The 26,579-nt window shown below is 36.9% G+C and overlaps 1 protein-coding gene across 2 annotated transcripts; it reads left to right on the top strand.

Moving 5' to 3' along the window:
• Positions 1-356: 356 nt before the first annotated feature.
• On the top strand, positions 357-26,354 carry LOC143860660 (myosin-6-like). Of its 2 annotated transcripts, XM_077371428.1 has the most exons (39): positions 357-637; positions 2,185-2,313; positions 2,625-2,768; positions 3,104-3,249; positions 3,341-3,497; positions 3,657-3,715; positions 3,830-3,989; positions 4,754-4,903; positions 5,008-5,144; positions 5,500-5,646; positions 5,758-5,859; positions 6,944-7,001; positions 7,114-7,215; positions 9,249-9,286; positions 9,425-9,551; positions 9,645-9,815; positions 9,912-10,043; positions 10,150-10,259; positions 10,361-10,421; positions 11,888-12,065; positions 14,199-14,404; positions 14,793-14,912; positions 15,404-15,502; positions 16,496-16,705; positions 16,815-16,954; positions 17,156-17,270; positions 17,362-17,409; positions 17,513-17,596; positions 17,929-18,099; positions 19,939-20,094; positions 20,229-20,417; positions 20,869-21,000; positions 21,087-21,157; positions 21,247-21,346; positions 21,471-21,527; positions 23,968-24,024; positions 24,097-24,177; positions 25,652-25,734; positions 25,835-26,354. In XM_077371428.1, exons 1-39 carry the CDS (start codon positions 635-637, stop codon positions 25,947-25,949), a joined length of 4,545 nt encoding a protein of 1,514 aa, XP_077227543.1. In that variant the 5' UTR covers positions 357-634; the 3' UTR covers positions 25,950-26,354. The 2 variants fall into 2 exon arrangements, with proteins under 2 accessions (XP_077227543.1, XP_077227542.1); XM_077371427.1 differs by lacking the exon at positions 357-637 and having other exon boundaries at positions 2,179-2,313.
• The last annotated feature ends 225 nt before the right edge of the window (positions 26,355-26,579 follow it).

The following is a 26,579-nucleotide window of genomic DNA, read 5'->3' as shown; positions in this document are numbered from 1 at the left end:
TAAAAAAAACACGTGGGACTCCTACATAACTCTCCACACATTACTCAAGAAAGTGTATTTAAAATTGATTAATAACGACAGTACAGTTTCACGAGAAAGTGCTGATTTTCTGGACCCCATCAATAGAATTATAGAAGAGCATTTTAGTAATTCCAGAGAAGTTGTAAGGGCATTTGCGTAAACGTACTAATTAAAATTTCTTACGCGTACGGGTTATATGGAGAAGCAAAAGGGTGGAGTTTGGAAAGAAGATTGCAGGGGTTTTTTTCTTCACACAGAGGCGCCGATATTCGGCTATCGGTGAAGGAAGAACACTCTTTAAATTCCAAAAAGGAAACCTTGAAGCGAAAAATAATAACAATATTACAAAGAGAGATAAGGAGCCCTAGCTCTGCCCTAAAAGAGAAGGATTTAGAAGAGCATTTGTTCATTTCTCTCCTCATTTCTTCTCCTTTTTCTTTTTCTAGGGCAAGAAACTGGAATCTAGGGCAAAATATCCCATCTTTTTTATTTTTTAAGTAGCGCATTTTACATTTTTTGATTTTTTGGGGTTATTAGATGCTGCTGCGATTTTCGTGGTCTATTGAGGTTAGATTGTGAAGCTTCTGAGGTTATCATCCGATCGAGCTCCGAAATGGTATGGATTTTCATTTTCCATCTTCTTTTTCTTGATCGGACGGTTGGATTTTGATTCATTTTCGGTGTTTTTTTTTTTTTCTTTTTTTGGGATAATTCTGTGGTTTTTTTGTGGTTTTGTCGCTTTGATCGGTCTAATTGAAACCTAATTTTGTTTGATTTTTTTATTGTGTTCTGTTCTTTTGATTTCTTTTTTTTAGGTTAAAATGTGAATGCCTTTTAGCGATCTCCTTGGTTTCATTGAAATTTGAGCTGAACTCTTTTGGAATATTGAGAAAATGCTTCCTTTTACATTTGTCTCTTGAATGTGTTTGTTTAATTTCAGTTGGTGTTCACAGAATTACTGCTGAGAACTTGTTCCTTTAGACTGATTCATTACTTCTCTTTTGTATCTTTTACCTTGGAGAAGCCATATTTTTCTTTAATTTGAGCTGATTTTTTATTCTGACTGTCTACATTTGTCTTTTATTTATTTATTTTGCTTCTTGTGGTACTTGAATTCAGATGAAAGTAGTCTTGTAATAATGATGTATTACGACTAGTTTAAGTCGGTAGCAAGATATGGTAAAATAACTAGGCAGTCTTGGTTATTAGTTATTCTTTTGTCTTCCATTGTGATCCTACTATGGCGTCCACTTAATCATATTTCTTGAATTCCTTACTGTACGGTATTATTAACACGAGCTATTAGCGCTTTGTTGATTATAATGCTTTCCGGTGGAGTTGTTAAGGATCCAGAGTCATCACATTTTGACATTAGGGTGTAACTGTTAATCAGTTTGGTAATAGACGTTCTGAGCTATGTAACAACTAGCAAGTGCAGTATAAATGAGCTAGTGCATTTTCTTATAAATCAACAAAATATGCTTTCTGTCATTTACTAGAATGATCTCCCTAGGCTTCAAATAAGTAAGATCATTTCCATCATTTTTTTTTTCTACCTGAAGGCTTTGATAAATTCAATCCGGTTAACGGTATTATTTTCAAGTCCAGAGTAACTTTTTCTATCTTTTGTTCTGTGGTATGGTCTACTTGACTCCATTATGGACCTTAAGCTGCTCAAATCATAACTTGAAGTCTTATTTTTTTTCCTATTTTCCTGATTACGACAGTAAATGCTTCATTAACTAGTGAAATTTGCTCAAGAAAGTTATGCCACTAGTTGAAACACTGCTATCAATTATAATGAACCTACATTGTGACTTCATTTTAATTGGCCGATGCAATCCTGTTTTTGATGCCAGTAGTGTATCCTGACTATAGAAGATGTGCGCCAGCACGTGATGGTGATTATCATGATTTGATTTAGGCCCTGTTCTTTTAAGATTGTGACAACCGATTGTGAGCCCCAAACCTATTATTGGACTCAAAATTATGTTTAATTTTGAATCTAATAATCGTTTTGGGGCTGACAATCGGTTGTCACAATCTTAAACGAACAGGGCCCTAGGGAATGATAAGCACAAATTCAGTCTTTTTAATAAAGGTTTAGTCTATTCTAGATTTCTGTAGAAGTTGCTGACTCTGCTGACACTATTGACCATGCAGGCAGCTTCAGTTAATATAGCGGTAGGATCTTTTGTTTGGGTGGAGGATCCCGATGTTTCTTGGATGGATGGGGAAGTCTTGGAGCTCAATGGCGAACAAATTAAAATCATCTGTACTGATGGGAAGACGGTGCGTACTTCTGTCAAGGTTCTTGCATGGCTTTAAGACTTACATCTTGTGCTCGCAATTCTTTTTTGTTTCTTGTCAGAGTACAGATGCTATGCGTACAGCTTGTGCTCGTAATTCTTTCTATTTTTCTCAGGCTTCATGTTTATTGCTTTGAATTCCTCGCGTCATAACTTATGGAATTTGAATGACACCTTTTCGGTTCTCTGTTCATGATTTTGTTTTCATGGAGCCTTTGCTTCGATTGCCTTTTTCTTCCAGAATTATTACATCTTTATATATTCATGGAAATTGTGGTCCTTACTTCTTTGCAGGTCGTAGCTAACACGTCCAATGTCTATGCTAAAGATGCTGAAGCACCACCTTGTGGTGTGGATGACATGACAAAGTTAGCTTATTTACATGAACCAGGAGTTCTGCAGAACTTAAGAGCCCGATATGACATGAATGAAATTTATGTAAGTATTTATTGGAGAATAGACTTGGGTTGGATCTTTTAATTTTGTCCTATGATTTATGCTTACTCTATTTCTTATACCAGACTGAAAGGGTATTTGGTAGTACATGTTGATTGGGTATTAAGATAAATTGTCAGCTCACCCATGCACATGCATAAATTGGTGCTCTTGTGCACATGCAAGTATGGACATGCACTAGTGTTGATTGGGTATTATTATATGCATTATGTGCTTGGTGGGCATACATTACATAATTTATTGGATGCCTTTATTTGTTCATTTCGCTTTGCAAACATTTTTAACAGTCTTGCTAATGGACCTAATGGTGCCTCCAGACTTATACAGGAAATATATTGATTGCTGTCAACCCATTTAGAAGACTCCCTCATTTGTATGACAGCCACATGATGGAACAATACAAAGGTGCTGCCTTTGGTGAGCTAAGCCCTCATCCTTTTGCTGTTGCTGATGCTGCATATAGGTACTCTTTGTTATTGCATTTGCATAATGTAATCCCTGAAGGATTTCCTGTTTATATCTCATGGAAAAGAAATTTATTTATGTGAACACAGACTTATGATTAATGAGGGAATAAGCCAATCAATTCTAGTAAGTGGTGAAAGTGGAGCAGGTAAAACAGAAAGCACCAAAATGCTGATGCGTTATCTTGCTTACATGGGCGGGAGGGTCGTAACCGAGGGGCGGACCGTGGAGCAGCAAGTACTAGAGGTGAGCTGGCGTCATTTTTTTTGTCTGTCTAGGATACGGGAACCAATCATTCTTATGTCAGAGTGTGAGTTTCTGTTGTTCTGTGAGTATAGCTTGCATGTAACTAATCAAGATCTTATTTAAGTTTTATGAGCTTTACATTTATCTTCTATTTTGCAGTCCAATCCTGTCCTAGAAGCATTTGGCAATGCAAAGACTGTTAGAAACAATAACTCAAGGTTGCGACGCTTATTATTTACTAACTTACCAGCATCTGTTGTGCAAGTTTTTAATGGTATTGTCTATTAATTTGGCTTCAATTCCATCTGAATTTATTGTTATACATTTTGCAGCCGTTTTGGTAAGTTTGTTGAGATACAGTTCGACCAAAGGGCGAGGATATCAGGAGCTGCCATCAGAACTTACTTGTTGGAAAGATCACGTGTTTGTCAATTATCTGATCCTGAGAGAAATTACCACTGTTTCTACATGCTTTGTGCTGCACCACCGGAGGTACAGTAGAGCTCTGAGCTGTTGTTTACCAAGTTTTTCTGATTGGAGAAACTAATGGGGGAGGAGGGTGTTGGTGGGATAATAAACAGCACTTTGATAAAAATTGAGGGCATTTTGGCCTTTTGCATCATTTTTATTTTTTTAAAAGTAAAAAAAAAACATCATTCTTATTTTTATTGGGAGATAAAGTTTCGTTTGGTTGTTTTAGTTACTCAAGTTCAATGCACACAGTACAATTGGAGGGGACAGCATGTGCAAAAAACAATAGCATCTCATTGGACCAGAAATACCATGAGCTGGAAAAGTGTTTCCATGGAGTTCATCATCACCCAATTGTCACGTTGTCCTATATTCTGTGTGGCATCCAAAAACTATTTCAAAGAAGTTAGAAAACATGTCTGCCCGTCACCATCTACCTATGTGACATGGCATCTCTTGTATTGTAAATTTGTAACTGCTTATGACTGTTTGAGGAATAAATATGTAAATGAAAAAAAATTACTTGGAGTCTGGTGCATGGTTGCATAGGAGAAGCAATACAAACACCATCTAAAGCAGTGGTCTACTAGCCAGTCTTAGTTCTGTTGTGGCCATTGTGCCGCAACTGCAAAATGCCATACATCTGTCGTCCATTAGTTTCACAAACTGAATTCAGCTATAGTTAAAATGATATAATAATTGCCATTTCCATGTTGTTGGTGGTTAGCTTGAAGCTTCATAAATTTTATAATTATTGCTTATTGTTTATTCATGTTTGCTCTCAGGATGTTGAGAGATTCAAATTGGGAAACCCACGAACATTTCATTATCTAAATCAATCGAACTGCTATGAGCTGGATGGGGTAGATGATTCTAAGGAATACCTGGCAACTAGGAAGGCAATGGATGTTGTTGGAATCAGCCACAATGAGCAGGTACTGTTTTTTGAGAGTTTTTCCACAGAGGACGACGCCGCCATCCAGAATATGAAGATCTCTATTGAATCATATTTTTTTTCTTTTTCTTTTTCTTTTTCCAGGATTCAATTTTTCGAGTTGTGGCTGCTATTCTCCATTTAGGAAACATTGAATTCTCGAAGGGAAAAGAAGTAGACTCCTCAGAGCCCAAAGATGAAAATTCTTGGTTACATCTAAGAACTGCAGCTGAGCTTTTCATGTAAATTACTCCTATGAATCTGTTATATTTATTATTTTGAAGTGTGTGAATGGCAGGTTCTATATTTATTTTTTGAAGAATAATTATTGATATTATTAGGAAAATAGGTGATTCAATTATACAAAAACAAGAAAGGGGCTGAGCTTATGCTCCCCCCCCCACCAAAAAAAAAAGAAAAAAGAAAAGAAAAGAAAAACCACAAGAAAGAAAAAGAATCCAACAATAGTCATCAGAAGTGCACCTTCAATCAAAGAGCACCTCTCTCAATCCCTGCTCTTGCTAAATTATTGTGCATGATTTCTGTACTCTTTACTACAAATATAAATGTGTATTCTTTATCTGCCATTATTTTCAGGTGTGATGTGAAGGCTCTTGAAGATTCATTGTGCAAACGTGTGATTGTAACTCGTGATGAAACCATAACAAAAAGCCTTGATCCTGAATCCGCTACTCTGAGTAGAGATGCATTGGCAAAAATTGTGTATTCACGGCTATTTGATTGGTACGTTATGCTTCCATTTATTGATGAGTTTTTCTTGGAGGGTATTGTGATACTTTTGACCAATGCTTTTTTTTTATAATCTGTGATCCATTGCTCTACTTCTTGCTGCAGGCTTGTGACTAAAATTAATAGTTCAATTGGTCAGGATCCTGATTCAAAGTTCTTAATTGGGGTGCTGGATATTTATGGATTCGAGAGTTTCAAGACAAACAGGTGCTTAATTGGTATGCTTTTTGTGTTCATTTGAACATGCCATGTTATTGCCGCAAACTGTGTGGGAACCCTGCGCATTTGCATGATGGAAGAATACTTGAACCATTATAAGGGGACTTAAGGCTTTTGTATCGGCGTTGATGATTACTGTAATATAAAGCAGTGGATATTGCATTATTTTGGAGAAAGAACCATCCAACATAGCAGAAAAGAATTGTAAGAAGAAAATAGAAATCTAGTAAGAATTTGCAAAACACACAAGCACACAAAAATATCAGGAAAATTGCTTTCCCTGATGCACACAGTTGCATGCATCTTTGAATGTTTGCTTGTGTTCATTTGGATGGCATGGGGTGGTGGTTAGATTTTGGACCAGTGGTGGTCCAATGGATGATTGAATTGACTTTTAGGAAGGGAAAGTTTAGTGATGAAAGTTATGATGCATTTTCTGGCAACAGAGGATGGTTCACCCAAAGTTTGATTGAAGCCATTTCTTGGTGATCTTGCCATTTTTCTTGTAGGGAATTCTAATTGTTTTTACTGCCTTTTGGGAAGAGTCTTGAAGTTTCCAAGCTTGGGACACTTCCTTGGTTTTTTTAGATTGGATTCATGTTAGAGTAGTTTAGCAACTTTTTTTTTGTTGGTTTTAGCGACTTGTATTAAGCTGGGAAAGATATATACAGTATGTTGGATTTGAGTCTTTTAGCTAGGTTTAACGTATACATATGAATTTTGAGAATTTAGAAGGGACTTTGTCGGTTGCATTTCAAAGAACTCTTTGCCATTGCTTACAATTGTATGTGTAGATTTGGTGAGATTCTTCCACTCGTGATCTTTGCTATGCCCACTTTTGGTGTAATTGAATTATACAGGGAAGACTCATTATTCCGAGTGTCATAGCAAATTGTCTGGGAGAGCCTTGTTAGGAGGCTTAATCTTTTGGATGCAGAACATTCTTATGAATCTCCGTAGTGTTTGTTTACCCTGACATCGATGAAATAGTTGTTATTTGTTTGTTGGATTTTATTGTTCGATGTTAGTTGTGCTCATTTTTTATTCTAATAAATTGGTGGGTTCTGTGCAGCTTTGAGCAATTTTGCATCAATTTGACAAATGAGAAACTTCAGCAACATTTCAATCAGGTTTGTTTAGGAGCCCCTTTTCAAGTTCATCGTTGACTTGCATAGCTTAATTCTTGATCGGACATCTACCTCTCTAATCAGAAATCTGATACATTATTTTGTGTTTTTACAGCATGTTTTTAAAATGGAACAAGAAGAGTATACAAAAGAAGAGATTGATTGGAGTTACATTGAATTCATTGACAACCAAGATGTTCTAGACCTGATTGAAAAGGTTACTGTTGTCCAACTCTTTGCTAATTTTTTTTTTCTTTACAGTTTATATTTAATGCTAGCTGGTTTATCAATTATGTTTTTCTTCATCAAAATCTTGAATCAAGTGAATGGTTGATGCAACTATATGAACAACAGTTAAGACTTTTCTCTAACTTCTTTTGCATTTTGAACCTCCATCTTGGTGCACACTCTATCATTGTAGCTTCTTGATTTAATGGTAAAAGTTTTTGATTCAAGAAAGCAATCATGTGAAATTCTTGATACAAAAAGCGTCACCTTTATTATTTTGACCGGTTAAAAATGAATTCAATAATGAATTAGATTTTGATTTTTACCATTCAAAAGAAGAAAAAATCAATAATGGGAGGAAGAAATTCAATAGCATCCCTGTCTGTGATAGCAGCTGACTATGAGACATTGCAAAAGCTAAAGGCTTCCTGTACTCTGTCATATTTCCTAATGGCTGGACTTTCTGCAACTGAGTTTGTTTCCCTATGGCTATGAAAGCTGCCCATGAAAGAGGGAAAATTTCAACTCCCTTGCACTCTGGAGTATACCTTGTTACTGCTGCCTTATCTCAGCAAGAGCATCTCTTCAATGGATAAGTCTCTATCAAACTTTCAATGAGGACAAACATTGCAATCTCAATTAGAGGTCTAGTCTGGGGCATGCTGCTCATCATGCCCTAACTAGTCATGTCTGCTTGCTTGAATCAAACTTGTACTTGATGGCTCCCTACTATGACTATGAATGAGGATTTCAATGAGGACAAACATTGCAATCTCAATTAGAGGTCTAGTCTGGGGCATGCTGCTCATCATGCCCTAACTGGTCATGTCTGCTTGCTTGCATCAAACTTGTAATTGATGGCTCCCTACTATGACTGTGAATGAGGGATTACGGTATTGTCAAAATGATCCAAAGAGTGGTCTTTTGTAGTTTCTTGCTTTTGCCAACTCCAAGGTTATAGTACAATGTCCTTTTCCCTCCCTGATAGGTCGCTGAGATTGATCCCACATCCCATAGGTCCCCATCCTTACAGTTCAATGAGAGTTGGGGGCATTGTCTCACAGTCAAAGTATGACTGGAAGATAACTTTGTCATGCAAATCTGTGAATAAATTCTTGCGTGTTCTTGCCAGTGTCATAAACATTCTGCTGTGTTATTATTCCCCATCAGTCAACCCCACATACTCCAAGAACCAACCTGAAAATCAGTGGAGAGTGCATTAACAAATTATGCCATAGTGAAACATTAAACCTGCCTTGCTCAATTGATTCGATTCATTGTTTTCTGAGTGTTTGCCAGTTCTTTTTGTGTTTAGCCTCTCGCTTCCTTTTAGATCCCCAGTTCTCACTTTTGTTGTGCATAAATTATTTTTACCTTCTTCATGTAAATTTTCTAAAGGATTCATTAGCTGACCCAAACTAGTTTGGGACAAAGGCTTAGTTGAGTTGAGTTGAGTTGTCTTGCATAAATTATTTTTCCATCCTTTTTTTCACAAGCTTGACGTTGACTTGCGTTGTTTGCTCCTGTAGAGACACCATGTACTTTGCAGGGTGATCTTATGATGCCCAGGTATTTTGGGTCTTAAAATTGCTTATGTTCTACTGTTCTTCATTGCTCCTGCCCCACCCCTGCTTCTTGCCACCGGTTGTAACTAACTTGTACTTTGAGTTGCATCATAGGAGCAGGCTAACTCTTGTCATGTAACACTACCAAAATAAAAGAATGGACTGTGAAATTTTCAATTTGTAAATATGATTTTTGTGCCATAAATAATTGTCAAGAGATGCTGGGAATAAATTAACATTGGATGGCTTTTCAGCTTAGGTCAGAAAAGTATGCTTCGATTTATTTTATTTCATTTTCTGACAGTAAGCAATGAATATCTATTCCTTTCTATCATCCAGTGTTTTTTCTCATGAATTTCCTGGGAATATCAGTGGCCATAGATGTTTCCAAATGTTTGATTTGATTCCAGATAAATTGAGGATTTCTATTTTTAACAAAATCTATCATGAATTTCAGAAACCTGGTGGGATTGTTGCTCTTCTTGACGAGGCTTGGTACGTATAGGATTATGAATCATTATCTTGTGTTTTCTGTTTCAATAAAAACTCAACAAATGCAGAATCAATTATTGAATTATTATTATGAAGTTAGATTGAGGTGATGGTGAGATAATCGAGGCTTTTGTTTTGTAGTATGTTTCCAAGGTCGACACATGAAACATTTGCTCAAAAGCTGTACCAGACATTTAGAAATCACAAACGCTTCAGCAAGCCGAAATTGTCACCCACTGACTTCACAATCTGTCACTATGCTGGGGATGTATGTACTCCAGTCAGAGCTGCCCTTTCTTTTGACCTGTACATCAAAATTGTAGAATACAGACTAACAAAGAAAGCCCCATTCATCTTGCAGGTCACTTATCAAACAGAGTTGTTTCTAGACAAGAACAAAGATTATGTTGTTGCTGAGCATCAAGCGCTTTTGAGTGCTTCAAGCTGCCCCTTTGTTTCGGATTTATTTCCTCCCTTATCCGAGGAATCATCAAAATCGTCAAAGTTTTCATCAATAGGCTCACGGTTTAAGGTATGTTTCTTCTATTGTATAGTTAAAACGCATTATGCCCTATTCCATTGTGACAGTGTCCCTTGAGTTATGAAATCATGTCTTATATTTACGCAGCAACAACTACAAGCATTGCTAGAAACTCTCAGTGCCACTGAGCCACACTATATTCGCTGTGTAAAACCCAATAATCTTCTTAAGCCAGCGATTTTTGAGAATACTAATGTTCTACAGCAGCTCCGGTGTGGGGTAAGAAGGTTCTTACTTATTCCTTATTGCTTCTGTGTTCGTTAGTCTTACTAAATTTGTTAGCTGCATTTAGTTGCTGTTGAGATTGATTGTTTGCTTAATATAGGGGGTCATGGAAGCAATTAGGATAAGCTGTGCTGGATATCCCACAAGACGAGCATTCTGTGAATTCATAGACCGCTTTGGAATCCTTGCTCCTGATGTTTTGGATGGGAGGTAGATTCAATAGTTTTCAATATTAAGATAGCTATTTGTTGTCTACTTTGTATCTATGATTTGAACTTATTGACACATTATTTACTAAATTTTAATGGTAGCTATGATGAGGTCACTGCTTGCAAGAGGTTGCTAGAGAAGGTGAATCTTAAAGGGTATCAGGTAGATATGATTGATTCTCTTGAAATGAACTCTATTGACAATTCATTTCCATAAGCATCCTGTTTGCAAACACATTCTTCTCATTTTCTTTTGCAAGCTCCAGATGTTGCAGACATGTTGATTTAGTTCATTTTGAGATAAATGAACTCTATTCACAATTCATTTCCTTAAGCATCCTGTTTGTACGACACATTCTTCTTATTTTCTTTTGCAAGCTCCAGATGTTGCAGACATGTTGATCTAATTCATTTTGAGATGTTCACTTCATCAACTCTTTTAGGATTGTCAGTGATTTTCTTTTCTGGCATGCTAAATAATCCAACAATCTTCCAAGTAACCACTATCTCACATAACTTCTCCCTTCTCGAATTTAAAAGAAGTTATGCATATCAAGGGATCCCCACCAGTAAAAAGAGTGCAATTGCATTATCATTATGCTGCTAATGTGTATACTATTGCCCTTTATCTGTTATAGAATCAAGGATGACAACTATGTAACTAGCTAATTTTTAGTAACTTATGGTTTTCCTTTTAATTCTGTGGAGGACAAAAAGTAAAGAAAAGAGAAACTCACCATATTACTGACACTCCTTAAGTTGGGATGAGTATATTCTTTGTACCCAAGTCATAGTTAGCAAAACGTGAAATGGGAAAAATTAGGGTATAATACAGTATTGGTTCAAAAAACCGACATAAAAAACGGTCAAATAAACGAAAATACAAAAAATAAACGAGAACCATGCTATCAAAACCAAAATATATTTTAAAATTGAAAACCAAGTAGTTTTTTTTAATCCATGCTTACCACATAAAAACCTGTTAAAAGAAAACAAAACAAAAGAAACATAGCTGAAGTCCATGGACAATGACTGAGCTGGTCATAGGAATAGTGTAACACACAGTGACATCTAAAAATAAATCCCACCAAAATTAGAATTAATCCCCAATGACTAGATTTTCTTGCCCCACTGCTATTGCCAAAGAATAAGTCTCCGATCTAGCCTCCCTGATAGCAGGCTGAAATGCAGCCTCCACTGGTGCAAATGTCCAGGATTTCCTCCAAGGATACCATGTCTTCTAACCCATTTAATCACGTTCTGTGACTCACCTTAAACAAAGGGCCTGCAAACTGGCTTTGCAAAATCTTCATTCCTTAATAAAACTATTATTTCTATCTTTTTAGTTTTTCTTTGATCAGCAAGCCTTATATTTTATGATATGAATTGCTGTTGGCAATGCTTAAGGGCATTTGGATTGTGTGACTTGACTTATTAGTTTAAAGCACTTACTCAATGGTGATTTGTAGTGTTTCTTGCATCCTTCTTAGCTAGTGTTGAAGTGCACATGGTATTGCGAAATGTTTATCAAACTTTTTCAGGAAGTGGGGATTCTTCAGATGATTCATACGTGCATTTACAATATAAACTCTTGTCGAACAATCTAACTATTTCATTTTAAACTCACAGATTGGTAAAACAAAGGTGTTTCTTAGGGCTGGTCAGATGGCAGAACTAGATGCTCGCAGGAGTGAAGTTTTAGGAAGATCTGCTTCCATTATCCAAAGAAAAGTTCGTTCATTTTTGGCTCGCAGAACATTTATCTCATTGCGGCGGTCTGCAGTACTGATACAAGCAGTATGCAGAGGTATTGAATTAGGATATAGTTTTTTTAGGGAAGTGATATATCCGCCCTTTTGATAACATGGGACACCCAGCAGCAGTGTATCAATGACTGCAAAGGGGCTGATGTACTTCATGTCAGAAGGATTCAATGGGGCTCATTGTCACGTACACTGGCCATGCCTGTCCCAAGTAATCAAAAGGGGCGGATATATCACTTCCCTTTTTTTAAATGATAGCCAATTGGATATAGTTTTATTATACTAGATACATTTTCCATTTGGATTTTGTTCCTTAATTTATGAAAGATGAGATTCTCTCTCTCTCTCTCTCACCGACACACACACACACACACACACACACACACACACACACACACACACACATATATATATATATATATATATATATATATATATATATATGAGAAAAGGGTTCCTGAGGTGGCGCTAGCGCTACCTTATATGAGGTGACGCTCACAAAACATAGGGGGGCCACTTTGTTTGGATGTTCCAAAGCATTCATTTGATAGGACCTCACATAGATAGGGTGCCCACAAAAATCAGGTCGATAGGATCATCCTAACCCTTCCATTTGTGGAGGTTAAAATGGATGGGTATAAAGCTCCATAAATCTAAACCTCCACAAATGGAAGGGTTAGGATGATCCTATCGACCTGATTTTTTGTGGGCACCCTATCTATGTGAGGGCCTATCAAATGAATGCTTTGGATCATCCAAACAAAGTGGGCGCCCTATGTTTTGTGAGTGCCACCTCATATAAGGTAGCGCTAGCGCCACCTCAGGAACTGTTTATTGTGTGTGTGTGTGTGTGTCTATATATATATATATATATAGGGGTTTTCTAGGGACCATCTCAGAAGGCATTTCGCGGATGGGCTGTTGCATGTGAGAGCTGCCACCTCCGATGAATTAAATGAATAAGACAAAATTTGAGCCTGTGTGGCTGCTCTCACATGCAACAGCCCTTCCGTGAAATGCCTTCTGTGATGGTCCCTAGCAAATCCCATATATATATATATATATATATATATATATATATATATATATATATATATATTATATATCTATATCTATATAGTAGAAGAGAAAATAAGAGAATTTTTTGTAGAATTACACATCACTCTTTTTGACTTTTTTTAACAAAGGCACCTATTCAAATCCTACCCCCTTCTTTATGCTTTTTAACAAAGGCACCCATTAAAGCCAAATAATTTCAATCCTACCCCCTTCCTTTATGCTTTTTTAATAAAAAATCTATAGGGTGATCTTAACCATCCGATTTAAGAGGAACAACATATTATGGAAACCTCTATAGATTGGAGGGCTAGGATCAGCCTATGGAAATGATTTTTGGGGCACAACCTATTTATGTTGTGTTCCATCACATGGACGGTTTGGATCAACCCGTGATGTGGTCCGTACAGTTCTTTGTCGACCCGTGCATCGCACGGGATTTTTTACTAGTATATATATATAGCATAAGAGAAAAGGAGAGAATTATTTGAATTTCTCCCAAAATTCTATGAGAATTACATATCACTTTTTTGACTTTTTTTAACAGAGGCACCCATTCAACCCACATTTTCAATCCTACCCCCTCTGTTATGCTTTTTAACAAAGGCACCCATTAAAGCCACATAATTTCAATCCTACCCCCCTCCTTTATGCTTTGTTAATAAAAAAAGTGGACAAAGTCAACATTGCAAAATTACGGATTGGGTACATATGTTACATAATACTACGGATTTTTGTGAACATATTACATAATACTATGGATTCGGATGCGTTTCAAAATATTGACGAATTCCGAGCCTCCTTAAGTGGAACAACATATGATGGAAACCTCTATAGATTGGAGGGCTAGGATCAGCCTATGGAAATGATTTTACGGGCCCTATTTCTGTTGTGTTCCATCACATGGACGGTTTGGATCTACAGATGATGTGGTCCGTACAGTTCTTTGTCGGCCCGTGCAACGCACGCGGTTTTTTACTAGTGTGTGTGTGTGTGTGTGTATATATATATATACAGTTTGTGTAAGATAAGATGGGCAATCTTGTCCTCTGATGCTGTGGATAGAGGATGGTGGATGCTAGCTTTGAGCTGTATGTAATTCTACTTTATGCTCATTTTAGGGGAACGTGCACGAGAGCTTTATGACACCATGCGAAGAGAAGCAGCCTGTCTGCGGATACAGAAAGATTTGCGGATGCATCTTGCAAAGAAAGCTTACAATAACTTATTTTCTTCGGCTGTTAAGATTCAATCTGGCTTGCGTGGGATGGCTGCCCGTAATGAGCTTAACTTCAGGCGGCATAGAAAAGCTGCAATTGTTATTCAGGTAAAAATGAGAAAACAAAAGATGCAATTGTTATTCTGGTAAAACGGGTTTGTTTGTTAATTTATGAGATGTGGATCTATGATCGGTCTACCATCTATCATAATTTTATGAAGCTTCTAGCACATCTGTTAGAGAAGACATTTGCTAATTTATGAGATGTGTCTCTATGATCGGTCTACCATCTATCAAAATTTTATGACGCTTCTAGCACATATGTTAGAGAAGACACTGTTCCAGTATTTTGCTTGCAATTTTGTAAATTCGTAGTTGGTGGCAGAGTTACCGATTTTTTTTTTCTAATTCATGTGTTGCTGGAGTTTTTTAGTGTGTTTTGTTATGATATTTGATTTTCATCCTGGGTTCTGATGTTTTCATTTCCTTAATCCAGAGTCAATGCCGTCAATACTTGGCTCGCTTACATTATTTGAGGATAAAGAAGGCGGCAATTACTAGTCAATGTGCCTGGAGAGGAAAAGTTGCTAGAAGAGAGCTACGGAAACTTAAGATGGTGAGCCATTCAATTTTAATTTTACAATCATGTAGGTAGATGTTGCAGATTATGGTTCTATTTTACCTCATAATTTATTTGGATTTTGTGATGGTTTTTTAAATAATATATGATAGTTAGCTTCTGCTTAAATTAAAACTTAAGCAAATTATGTAGAATCTGTACTCCTTGTTTTCAGTTTGGGCTTTGACATGACTTGATTACTTTTTATATGATCCTCAATGTGGAAGTTCCTTGGAAAATGGCATGCTAGTACATGGTTTTTAGCTAGACTGTAATTTCAAAAAAAAAAAAAAAAAGTTGTTGCATCAACTTATCCTCAAAACGATAACCCTTTTATGTTGAAAATGCTGACTGCCAGCTTTGTTAGTTCTCACTCTATTTCAACAATTCAGTTCTATAATCTAAACAGCATTAATATTGTCCCAGTCATTTGTCTTGACCCTAAGATAAAATTCAAGGGTTGCTTATGTGTCTGTCTATCTTTGTAGGCGGCAAAGGAAACTGGTGCTCTCCAAGCTGCCAAAAATAAGTTGGAAAAACAAGTTGAAGAACTTACCTGGCGACTACAACTGGAGAAACGCATGAGGGTAAATATTTTAGTGATTTCTTTCTAATGCTCCACATTTTCTTTATATTCGTGAAGTGGCATATGATGGAGCCATTAGTATTCCACTATTGTTCTTTACCAACACAGCAACAAAATCTCTACTTTTCCACTATCTGGGTGATGCTTGGTTTGAACTTCGAACACAAGTTAGCTTGCATTGAGTTGGATTGAAGTTCTACGGTATTAGTTCTTTTCTTTTTTTGTGAAACTAGAGGTTAAACAACAAGCCCAGATGTATTGCCTATAGTTTGTCCTTGGCTTCTAGAATACTTGATCAGCTTCAATCTATCTTGGTCTCAACCTTGAATGAGTTGGATTGGGCGGGAGACTGGAAAAGTTCCATTTTAGTTATAAATAGTCGATGAATAGTAGCTTTCAGTTTGGTTTCCAAATGCATAAAATGGCTTAGTTGGGCACTTTGTCCTACTTTCACCTCTTCTAATTTTATGCTGTCTAGAACATTTTCTGTTGTTTAGTTTATACTTCAGTTGTTAGCTTCAATTGATCCGAAAGAGCTTTTTGCCTATCGATTTTCTTAGTATCCGGAAATGCTTTGCAAGAATTTGGCCACATCATCCATGAAAACTGAAATGCAATCATATTCCTGGTTTGAAAGGGGTCAGCTGAGGGTTGGCGCCGTCCACATTGTATCAGCTGATGGGATGGTTTCGGGACTCATGAGCAAGGATTGAAATTTCAGTTTCGGTTTTGGCCTCAGCCGAAAACAAAATTTTGGTGGAAATTTCAGTTTCAGTTTAAATTTCGGTAAAAATGTTGTATTTTGGGCCGAAATTTTAAATTTTTGTCCCGCCGAAATCTGAAATTTTGGTATTTCAGCTGAAATTTCAAACCATGCTCATGAGTGGCTTGGAGAGCCTGGCTGGGTTGGACAAAGTGCGATTTCTCCCAATAACTTGTCACATTTCGGGTATAATCTTATTGTACTAACTGATGCAACACATTTTCCTTATAGGCGGATATGGAGGAAGCCAAAACACAAGAAAATTCAAAATTGCAATCCGCTTTACATGACATGCAACTTCAATTTAAAGAAACTAAAACGTTGTTGATGAAGGAGCGAGAGACTGCAAAACTGTCTGCAGAGCAAGTTCCTGTCATACAGGTCCCAGTTATCGATAGTACAATGTTGGACAAACTTACTACTGAAAATGAAAAGCTCAAGGTGAATTCCACAACAGTTCTATGTTGTTTGACTGAATTCCACTGGGGAACATATTCTGCATTTCTGATTGTGATGTTTTTCTCATTTGTTCACCTTCAACTTATCACAGGTGATGGTGAGTTCACTGGAAATGAAGATTGATGAAACTGAAAGGAAATTCGAAGAAACAAACAAAATTAGTGAAGAAAGGCTGAAGAAGGCGGTGGAGGCCGAGTCAAAGATAATCCAGTTGAAAAGTGCAATGCAGAGGTTCTTGTAGTTTCTTGACTACTATTAGGGACTATTTTTGTTAAAACCAAATTTCATGATTGATGCATTCTACTATTTTAAGCATGACAAGGAAATGAATGCCTCTTGTTGGCTTGGTTATGTCGTTAAGCTGTGGTAAACCACACATATTCCTTTTATAGTCTCTCTCTCACACATTGGAAGTTACTTGTCTTTCACCAGGCTCGAAGAAAAGCTCTCTACCATGGAATCGGAAGATCAAATTCTCCGGCAGCAAATCTTGTTAAATTCACCCGTAAAACGCATGTCAGAGCATTTATCGATCCCGAAAAGCAAGGTAATCATGCTTTATGGGAAAATTAAAATATTTATTTTATGGGTTCCTTTTCAGGATGTTTCTGTATCTTACAGTTTTTCGTTATTTGCAGAATTTGGAGAATGGTCACTATAAGAGTGAAGAGCTTAAACCCAAAAGTGTAGGTTTAAGTATAATGTTTACTTTTGCTTATTATCTAGTTTGTATTGTGGTGTGCTGTGTACTTTGTTATGTCGTACCTTAAGAAAGAGCTGTTTCTGCAGGAACCACAAAATTTACCATCTGCTAACAAGGATGATGCAGAATCTGACAACAAGTTGAGGAGATTCCACATTGAGAGACAGCATGTATGTGCTTACTAGTATCAGAATGCATGTAGTAAGGAGAATTTAGGCCCTGAACCATACCACTAATGGACCAAAGAAACGCCCCATCATTCGGATCATCTTCCCCTCTAGTAGGAAAGATATCACGAGGAGGGAAGAAGTACACAAATAATGGAGTTATAAACCGAATGGCCCACTCCAGATTTTCTGGTCTAAATGGCTACAACCACTCCCTATTAAATGACTATAATCAGTCATTGACATAAGAGTCTCAATTATTGTTGGCAGTCATGATTTTTCTTCCAAGTCGAGTCTAAAATTGATCCATCTAACATGGAGATCTTTTGGCACAGGAGAGTGTTGATGCTCTTATTAAATGTGTGGTGCAAAATATTGGGTTCAGTCAAGGGAAGCCAGTTGCAGCATTTACCATATTCAAATGTCTTCTGCATTGGAAATCATTCGAAGCAGAAAGGACTAGCGTTTTTGACCGTCTTATTCAGATGATCGGTTCTGCAATTGAGGTATTTTGTTGTCCATCATTAATAGTCATCATGATTTCAGTTCACTATTTGTAGCATTGTCATTGGTAAAGAATATCTCATAAAGTTCTCTCACTAGTGAAAGGATGAGTGCTTGGAAGTAAATGCTCATTATGCAGAAGCAGATTAACGAACAATTGTGACCATGTGAATTTCCTCATACTATTCATTAATTTTATTTGATTGCGTGGATACTTGGAAACTGTATTGCTATAATATAAGAGCCTGATACAATACAGTCATCAACTCAGGCTTCTGAGTTGCTAAAATGCATCTCAGTTCACATTTTCCTAATCTTTTCATGGTTTATTTCCTTCATTTGCATCTACAGTTTAACAAATACTTCTCATGGTTTTGCCATATCTTGTTGTGAATATCCTTCTAGCTGCAGTGCATGGCTTGTAAACATCTTGTCATCCACAAATTCTAAGTTTTTCACTTAAACCGTACGTTTCTCATGAACCTCTATTGCCTTCGCTCTTTCTTGACCCCAAAAGGTCACTGCAAAATTCCAGCAATTGCCAACGAAAATAAGGAATAAAAAATCAAAGTTGAAGGAATAGATATAACAATCATGACTGCTTACTAGAAAGAGAGAAAGAAAAGCATGACAGCATTTTAGCCTTGTAGAATCATTTCATAGGGATCATTCAAAAAAAAGAAAAGAGAATAACTTCATAGGGACTGTAGCATCACACCACTTCCACCCCATTTGTTTGAAAAGTGAAACAAAAGGGGTGGAAATGCATTCATTTTTAGGAAAAGTCGAGCAACTCCATTTAAACTATTAGTTATCCTGTGTATGTCGGAGATCATCCAAACAGTTAAAATATATCTTTTCAACATATATCCACAAATAAATGCCGTTCAGATGCATCACCTTCTTTTGGTATTCTTCTTGCTTTTAATTTACATCTCTTGGGAAAACGTGGGGGATTTACTCTCTCTCTCTCTCTCTCTCATTGCACACAATAGTGATGAACACAACAAACGATTTTGACTCACATCTATCTACTTCATTTCTTAATTTCTTACATAGTTTTTAGGCCTCTTTGGATACCACCATAACTGGTTTTTCTTTTTTGTAAAAATGATGATATTTTGTTAATCTTATTTGCTAATGAGACATTACGGCCACTATGTGAGCCATAAACTTAGATGTAAAACTACTATATCCATTAGTTGCATATAAGCTTATATGAAAATGATTTCTAGGGTTGTCCAAAGGGCCCTTGGTCTTTCGGTATCTTTTATTATTCTTTTAGTTACGGTGTAGGCAGTTGTATGTTGCTCAATTTTATTGTGCGATGTGCATATTCGATGTTACTGATTATTATTATTATTTTGCTAAAAAAGTGGAATTTCTTATTGCATTGTGATATGAGAGCTCCTTGGCATACAGGGAACCCTAACTGTAATTGTTTTGTGCTCCTACTTATCTGCATGGAGGAGCTTTGTATACCCCCCCCCTGCCACTCCATCGTGATTGCCTTTTTTTCCTAATCAACCTTCCTATGGTTCTGACTGAATGATGTTTGCATCCTGACTATTGTCTTGAAACTTTTTCTTTAGTTCTACCTCCAACTCATTCAATAGCTGTTGGATGTTATTAATGTCCTTATGTTAGATAAACTTAATTCTAGTGGTTATTTTTAACTTAATATCTTCTAGCTAGAGCGCCTCTTTGCATTTAACTTTCCTTATCTGCCTCCAAATCTTGGATTATGATTATGACTACAGGCTATTTTTTATCTTTGACCTGCACTGGAATTTACAGCATGTTCCTGTCTTTTTAACCAAAGCTACATTCCTGTTCTACAGAATCAGGAGAACAACGAACATCTGGCTTACTGGCTAGCAAATACATCTAGTTTGTTGTTCTTGTTACAACGAAGTTTAAAAGCATCTAGTCCAGCTGGAACGAGTCCACTCAAGAAGCCTCCCCCTGCGACAACATTATTTGGGCGGATGACTCAAGTGCTTTTTTTTCTTTCTTGTTTTCCTTCTCTTGGGGTTTGATTGCTTTTGGGCTTTCTTCATGGGCGGAAAATACCTGAACGTTGAGCAGCATAATTTATCATTTTCATTATGTTATATGATCCTTTTCTCAGGGGTTCCGCTCTTCTCCTTCCTCTGCGAACCTTGCAGTAGGTGCACTGGATGTTGTGCGCCAAGTTGAGGCGAAGTACCCTGCCTTGCTTTTCAAGCAGCAGCTCACAGCATTCGTGGAGAAGATATATGGAATGGTTCGTGACAACTTGAAGAAAGACTTGCTTCCATTGCTCAATCACTGTATCCAGGTACTCTGAATGTTACTTTACCATTGTTACATCTTTTGCATTCTCATCTCTCTTTAACGTGGGTTCCTTGTACAAGGATGCTGTTTTGGCTGTCCTCGTAGTTTATTGACTTAGAACTTATTATAGGTTCAATTTTGTATGGTTTTTCATTACAAGAACCTTGAATGATTTTATTTATTTATTTATTTTGAATGGAACCTTGAAAGTTTGATTATAGTTTGGCATTTTAGCTGGTACTGTTTGAACTTTGGTCCTTTGCACCACCCAAGATTAGCTGGTACTGTTCTTTGTGTGGAGATGCATTTATGTTCCAAATGTGCCATACATAAGAATGGGGGCTGTAGGAAAGTATAATGAAAATAAAGATTTCTGTCAAAACATATTTTGAATGCTATTTTATATTTATTGACTTGAGATTTTAAAGTGGCTAGTTTTGTGTGTGAAATTTCAGGCACCAAGAACATCAAAGTCAAGTATGTTTAGATCATCTGGACGGTCCTTTGGGCATCACACACCAAGTAGTCACTGGCAGAGCATTATTGAGAGCCTCAACACTCTTCTCAAAATATTGCAGGAAAACTTTGTATGGACTGGTCTTTTTATCTGGTTAAACATTGAATGAATTAATTCAATTATGTGCAGAAAGGCTTACAGTTGTCCTTGTTTCAGGTTCCTCCTATTCTTGTTCGGAAGATCTTTACCCAGATTTTCTCATATATCAATGTACAACTCTTCAACAGGTAATCAAATATCTCACTGGAAGTTCTGTTTGCAATCTCTATTTAAATGGTAACTGCTGATATTGGAAGCCTGTTTAATCCTATTGCAGTCTTCTTCTACGCCGTGAGTGTTGTACTTTCAGCAACGGTGAATTTGTTAAAGCTGGATTAGCTGATTTAGAGTTATGGTGTTGCCAAGCAAAAGAAGAGGTACATTTCTTGCATGTGAATCTTTTCGACCTTCTTTATGAAAGCTTTCTATTATTTTGTTACTCTATTGTTACACTGGTAAAATTTTCTCAGTCTGTATTCCTGAAAATTTCTCACCTTGCAGTATGCAGGCTCGTCTTGGGATGAACTTAAGCACATAAGGCAAGCTGTGGGATTCTTGGTATGTAAAATTTGTTGTTTTTTGAAGCGTCTTTTACGAATAAGTTGGATATGCTTAGTGTAGTTTAATTTTGGACTTCCTGATGTCTGATAAAATATGAACAGTTCACTTTTGATTCAATGCATTGTAACCAGGAATCATACTCATAGAACTAGAATTAATACAGTTAGTATGGGCTTCATCTATCAGTAATTTGTCTGGAGGAAAGTTCTAGTGATTGGAAGGGATGTTTTCGTCGATGAATCTTCACTTCTGCTATTGTTGGAAACCAATCTGTGGAGGCACATGTGGGCACAACCAGCACAACCAAACAAGTTGTCTTTGGTTGTGAAGACCACGGAAGACTCCTCTTATCCAACAATGGAGAGACCAGGAGTTTGATGTCTTTGTTGTTCAGTCTTAATATGTTAGAGAAGACAAACCAGTTACAAAGAACAGTTTTTCCATGATAAAATGGAATGTTTTGCATTTACCATTCAAAAAAATATGGAATGTTTTGCATTCATATTGTTGTTTATAATTAACCATATTAAAACAATTATAGGTTTAAGAAAAGGATTGGTGATCCATGATTTGGCTTATCCCCCCTTCCAATTGGTCCAGCCCTTGGATCCTGCCTGATGTGATTTGACACCCCCACCATTTCTGTCAGTGGTCCGTTCATTGAGCCAAAGAACAGATGAGCAAAATCGGCAAACAATTTCTCCACATATATGTATGATAAACTGAATGGGATAATAGAAATATTGTTTTTTCTCCTCTCATATCCTACAAGCATGCTTAGCAGGAAATCTTTAACCAGTTGTGATCCACTGGACATGTTTACTGAGTTATCATAAGTGTGTTTAAATATTAAACTTTGGCTTGTTTTGGGATGCTACTTGCGCCACCCTACACTATTCTACTTGTAAGAGTCCCATGTCAGAGCTCAAAGCTGTCAACCGGTCAAACAAAACTCCCCCAATTGGTTTATAGAGAACAGCGAGAATGTCAGAGCATCACGTGCAGAGAAGCAAAATATGTTAATCATTGCTCTCTCTCTCTCTCTCTCTCTCTCTCTCTCTATATATATATATATATATATATATATATATATATATATATATATAGCTAGGGAGTAGGAAGTTCTCTCTTTCTCTCTCATTGCTCTCTCTCTCTCTCTCTCTCTCTCTATATATATATATATATATATATATATATATATATATATATATATATATATATTTGTGCGGTCGATCGCACCAAGCTTAGGTGCGGTCGAGGGTCCCAAACTCATGTGGGCCCACTTTGTTAGGATGATCCAAATCATTCATTTGAAAGGCCCTTACATAGATGGGGTATGTACAAAAAAACAACTCCATAGGATCATCCTAACCCATCCATTTGTGGAGGTCAAAATGGACAGATACCGTTTGCCACAAATCTGTCCATTTTTGCCCTCCACTTTTGGAGGGGTTAGGATGATCCAATGGACCTGATTTTTTGTACACAACCTATCTATGATGGGGTCTTGCAGATGAATGGTTTTGATCAGCACAAAAAATGTGGGACCCATGTGTTTGGGCCCTCGACCGCGACCGCACACTCCTTTTCCTCTCTCTCTCTCTCTCTCTCTCTCTCTATATATATATATATATATATATATATATATATATATATAGAGAGAGAGAGAGAGAGAGAGAGAGAGAGAGAGAGAGAGAGAGAGAGAGAGAACTTCCTACTCCCTAGCGTAGATAACTTATCTACTGCCTAGGCTTAAAATACAGTAGGGGCCACATTGTTTGGGTGATGCAAACTATCCATTTGATGAGCCCTCACATAGATAGGGTGTGCCCAAAAAATCAACTCCATATGATCATCCCAACCCTTCGATTTGTGGAGGTAAAAATGGACAGGTATATACCTTCCCAAATCTGTCCATTTTTTGCCTCTACAGTTCCAAGGTTAGGATGATCCTATGGAGCTGATTTTTTGGGTACACCCTATCTATGTAAGACCTATCAAATGAATAGTTTGCATCACCCAAACTGTTGGTATTGGCATCTGAAAACATCAGTAATCCTTAATGGTTTTCTATTGTTTAATGCTTCTTATACACACTTTTTATCTACTAGTTATAGAGACCCAAGCATGAGCTCAAAGTTCCTGCACCACAGACATTCAGTCTGTTTGTATTATATGAGAGTCTTCCTTTTGAAATCTTGGACTTTAATGGTGATCGATTGAAGAGATATTATATATTCAATTTTCTTTCAATATTCTTTGAAACAAATTCCAGTAAGTCCTTGTGTAACTTGCATAATAAATTTAAGAATTTCTTTCAGTCAAAATTAAGTATGGTTGAGCATTGATTAAAAATTGATGGCATCTGAAACGGCAACCATCCATGGAGTTATTCTGTTTATTTGATGCTCGTTGTGCCCTTGTTTTTAATCTACAGGTTATATTTCAGAAATCAAAAATTTCCTTCGATGAAATCACCGGTGACCTTTGCCCTGTAAGTCCCCCTTCTCTCTCTCTCTCTCTGTCTCTCTCTCACACACACACACTCACTCTTTCTTGTCTGCAGATTCTGAGTGTCCAGCAGCTTTATAGAATATGTACAATGTACTGGGACGACAATTACGGCACCCAAACTGTATCTCCAAGTGTATGTCCTAATCGCTGAAGTCTCTCTCTCTCTCTCTCTCTCTCTCTCTCTCACACACACACACACACACACACACACACACACGTTATATGCATATTAGATAAGTATCAGTTTCACAGCCTTCTCATTTTTGCATGTTACATGCATGGATTTACACTGACAGCAGAAAACCTTCAAGTATTTGGACGCTGATGCATTTATTGGGATACCATTTGAGAAACACATACCCATGTGCATATTTCTAGTAACTTATTTACATATGGCATTTCTATCCTTACTTGATGTGGAGATACACACATGTATTTCTGCATGTGTTTATATTTGTATAAATCCATTTTCTTTTGTAGAAAAAGATATGGAAGGTTAATTATTTTTTGTCTAGGGAAAATGGGTTCCCTTAATGAGTGCATTTGTGTTATGTGAGTGGTCGACCACAAATCTTCTGGGAGGTGTATTAATGTAGGTACCTGATCGACCGGACAAGGTCGGTCGACCGGGTACGCACTTCCAAATTTTCTTCAGCTGGATCGGCTGTATCTGTAACATGGAGCACGGGATGCATGGTCACATTAGTAGCAGGAAACTTCTTGGGCTGGTGGAAAACTTGTTTCCCTTAAACCCGTTTCGGACCAAAACACATGGAAAACACATGGGAGACATATGAGAAACTTATGTGAAACATGTGTGAAATCTTGAGAAACGTGTGGAAAACTTGCAGAAAACGTATGTGAAACATGTGTGAAACTTATGGTAATTTAAAATAGCTTCTATATCTTGGAGCCAAGCCAATTTTGGAGCAACTTTGTGATAATGGAACCAACCGGCATAAGGCATTAACCCTACACCAATTCTCTCCTTTGCCGCGATGGTTTGTAATGTTTCTTAAACCTCAAAGGTTGAGGTTTCAAGGATTGGTGCAAGCAGATCAAAAAACATGTGTGAAACTTATGAAAATCGTTTTGTAAAAAACAAACCAAAAAATTATGGAATAGATATTAAAAAGGATAACAGCATATATTGTAATAAAAAATAAAAATAAGAAATATTCAAATAGAAATTTTAAATTAACAAATTAAAAAAACCATATATTTTGTGTTTTCCTTGTATTTCATGTGTTTTCTTTTGTGTTTCTGTATCTTTTCTGAAATGTTTATAATGTGTTTCCTAAGATGTTTCTCATTGTGTTTCTCATGTGATTTTCTATCATTCTCCCATTTCTTGTTTCCCCTATGTTTTTTCTATGCATTTCCAGTTTCTCGTTTCCCCTCTGTTTTTTCTATGCATTCCTCGTTTCTCGTTTCCCCTCTGTTTTTTCTATGCATTTCCCGTTTCTGTTTCACGTTTTGCTTCCCGGATTTATTTACCACCCTGGTAACTATGGTCACATGCACAAACAATTCCCATAAGTTTCTTGATTCAAAAACCCCTTTTGTAGTAATCCTTTGTAAATTACTCCCATATTATATTTCTACAGGTGCTTTCCAGCATGAGGGTACTAATGACAGAGGCTTCGAACAATGCCGTTAGCAACGCCTTTTTACTGGACGACAACTCCAGGTGAGAAAATTGTTCCTTGTACTATAGTTGATAAATATAACATATAAAACACATTATCTGAAGTCTGAACTCCATGCATCTAATTGCCACCCCAATGCAGCATTCCGTTCTCAGTTGATGACATTTCTAATTCTCTGCAAGAGAAGGACTTCACGGATGTCAAACCTGCAGAGGAGCTTCTTGAGAATGCAGCCTTCCAATTTTTACAAGAGTAAGGCTGTAAAACCTGGATATTTTTTTCCTCAATGCAGTAAAAATCTGTCTTTCATGTAAATCCACCCCATTTTTCTCCATATCTTTTTCTAGCATATTCAGGCCCTTAGCTGTAAAATTATTCTTTCCATTTAGATGTGTGCAGAATCTCTTGAGGTGTTCAAGGGGGGCAGGGATGAATTTTACCCTGCCTTTAGTGGTTTGTTATTGTATTTTTTGTTTTAAAAATGCAGTAGCGGGCAGCATTCTTTGTAGGTTAAGATGCAGCATTGTCATTGTAGTGCTGGTGGGAGGAGCCATTCACATCATCCTCCCCTTTTTTCATTGTAAAGCAACAGAATATATGAACACATATATTACAGGAAATTCTTTTGGAATATTTTAATGGATTGAAGCTTGTGGAACTAGACATGATTGCTACTCACTGTTTGTCTTTACATAAGGAAAAATGGTATCTCTAACCTGGTACTTTTTAGCATATAGTTGGAATTGACATGGGTGTCATGTCTAATTTTAAGACTGCCCCCGTAAATCTTGTTTATACATCTCTACTAGCCTCCATTGTACTCCATGATTGCTGTGCTAATTTGTGAAACTCAGGTTCAAGGATTTTTGAGATATTGTTGGCCAGA

Source organism: Tasmannia lanceolata, unplaced genomic scaffold, assembly GCF_043159265.1.
Source record: "Tasmannia lanceolata isolate RefF3 unplaced genomic scaffold, GAP_Taslan_0.1 ptg000037l, whole genome shotgun sequence".
Taxonomy (NCBI): domain Eukaryota; kingdom Viridiplantae; phylum Streptophyta; class Magnoliopsida; order Canellales; family Winteraceae; genus Tasmannia; species Tasmannia lanceolata.
This window is presented reverse-complemented; position numbering and strand designations above follow the sequence as displayed.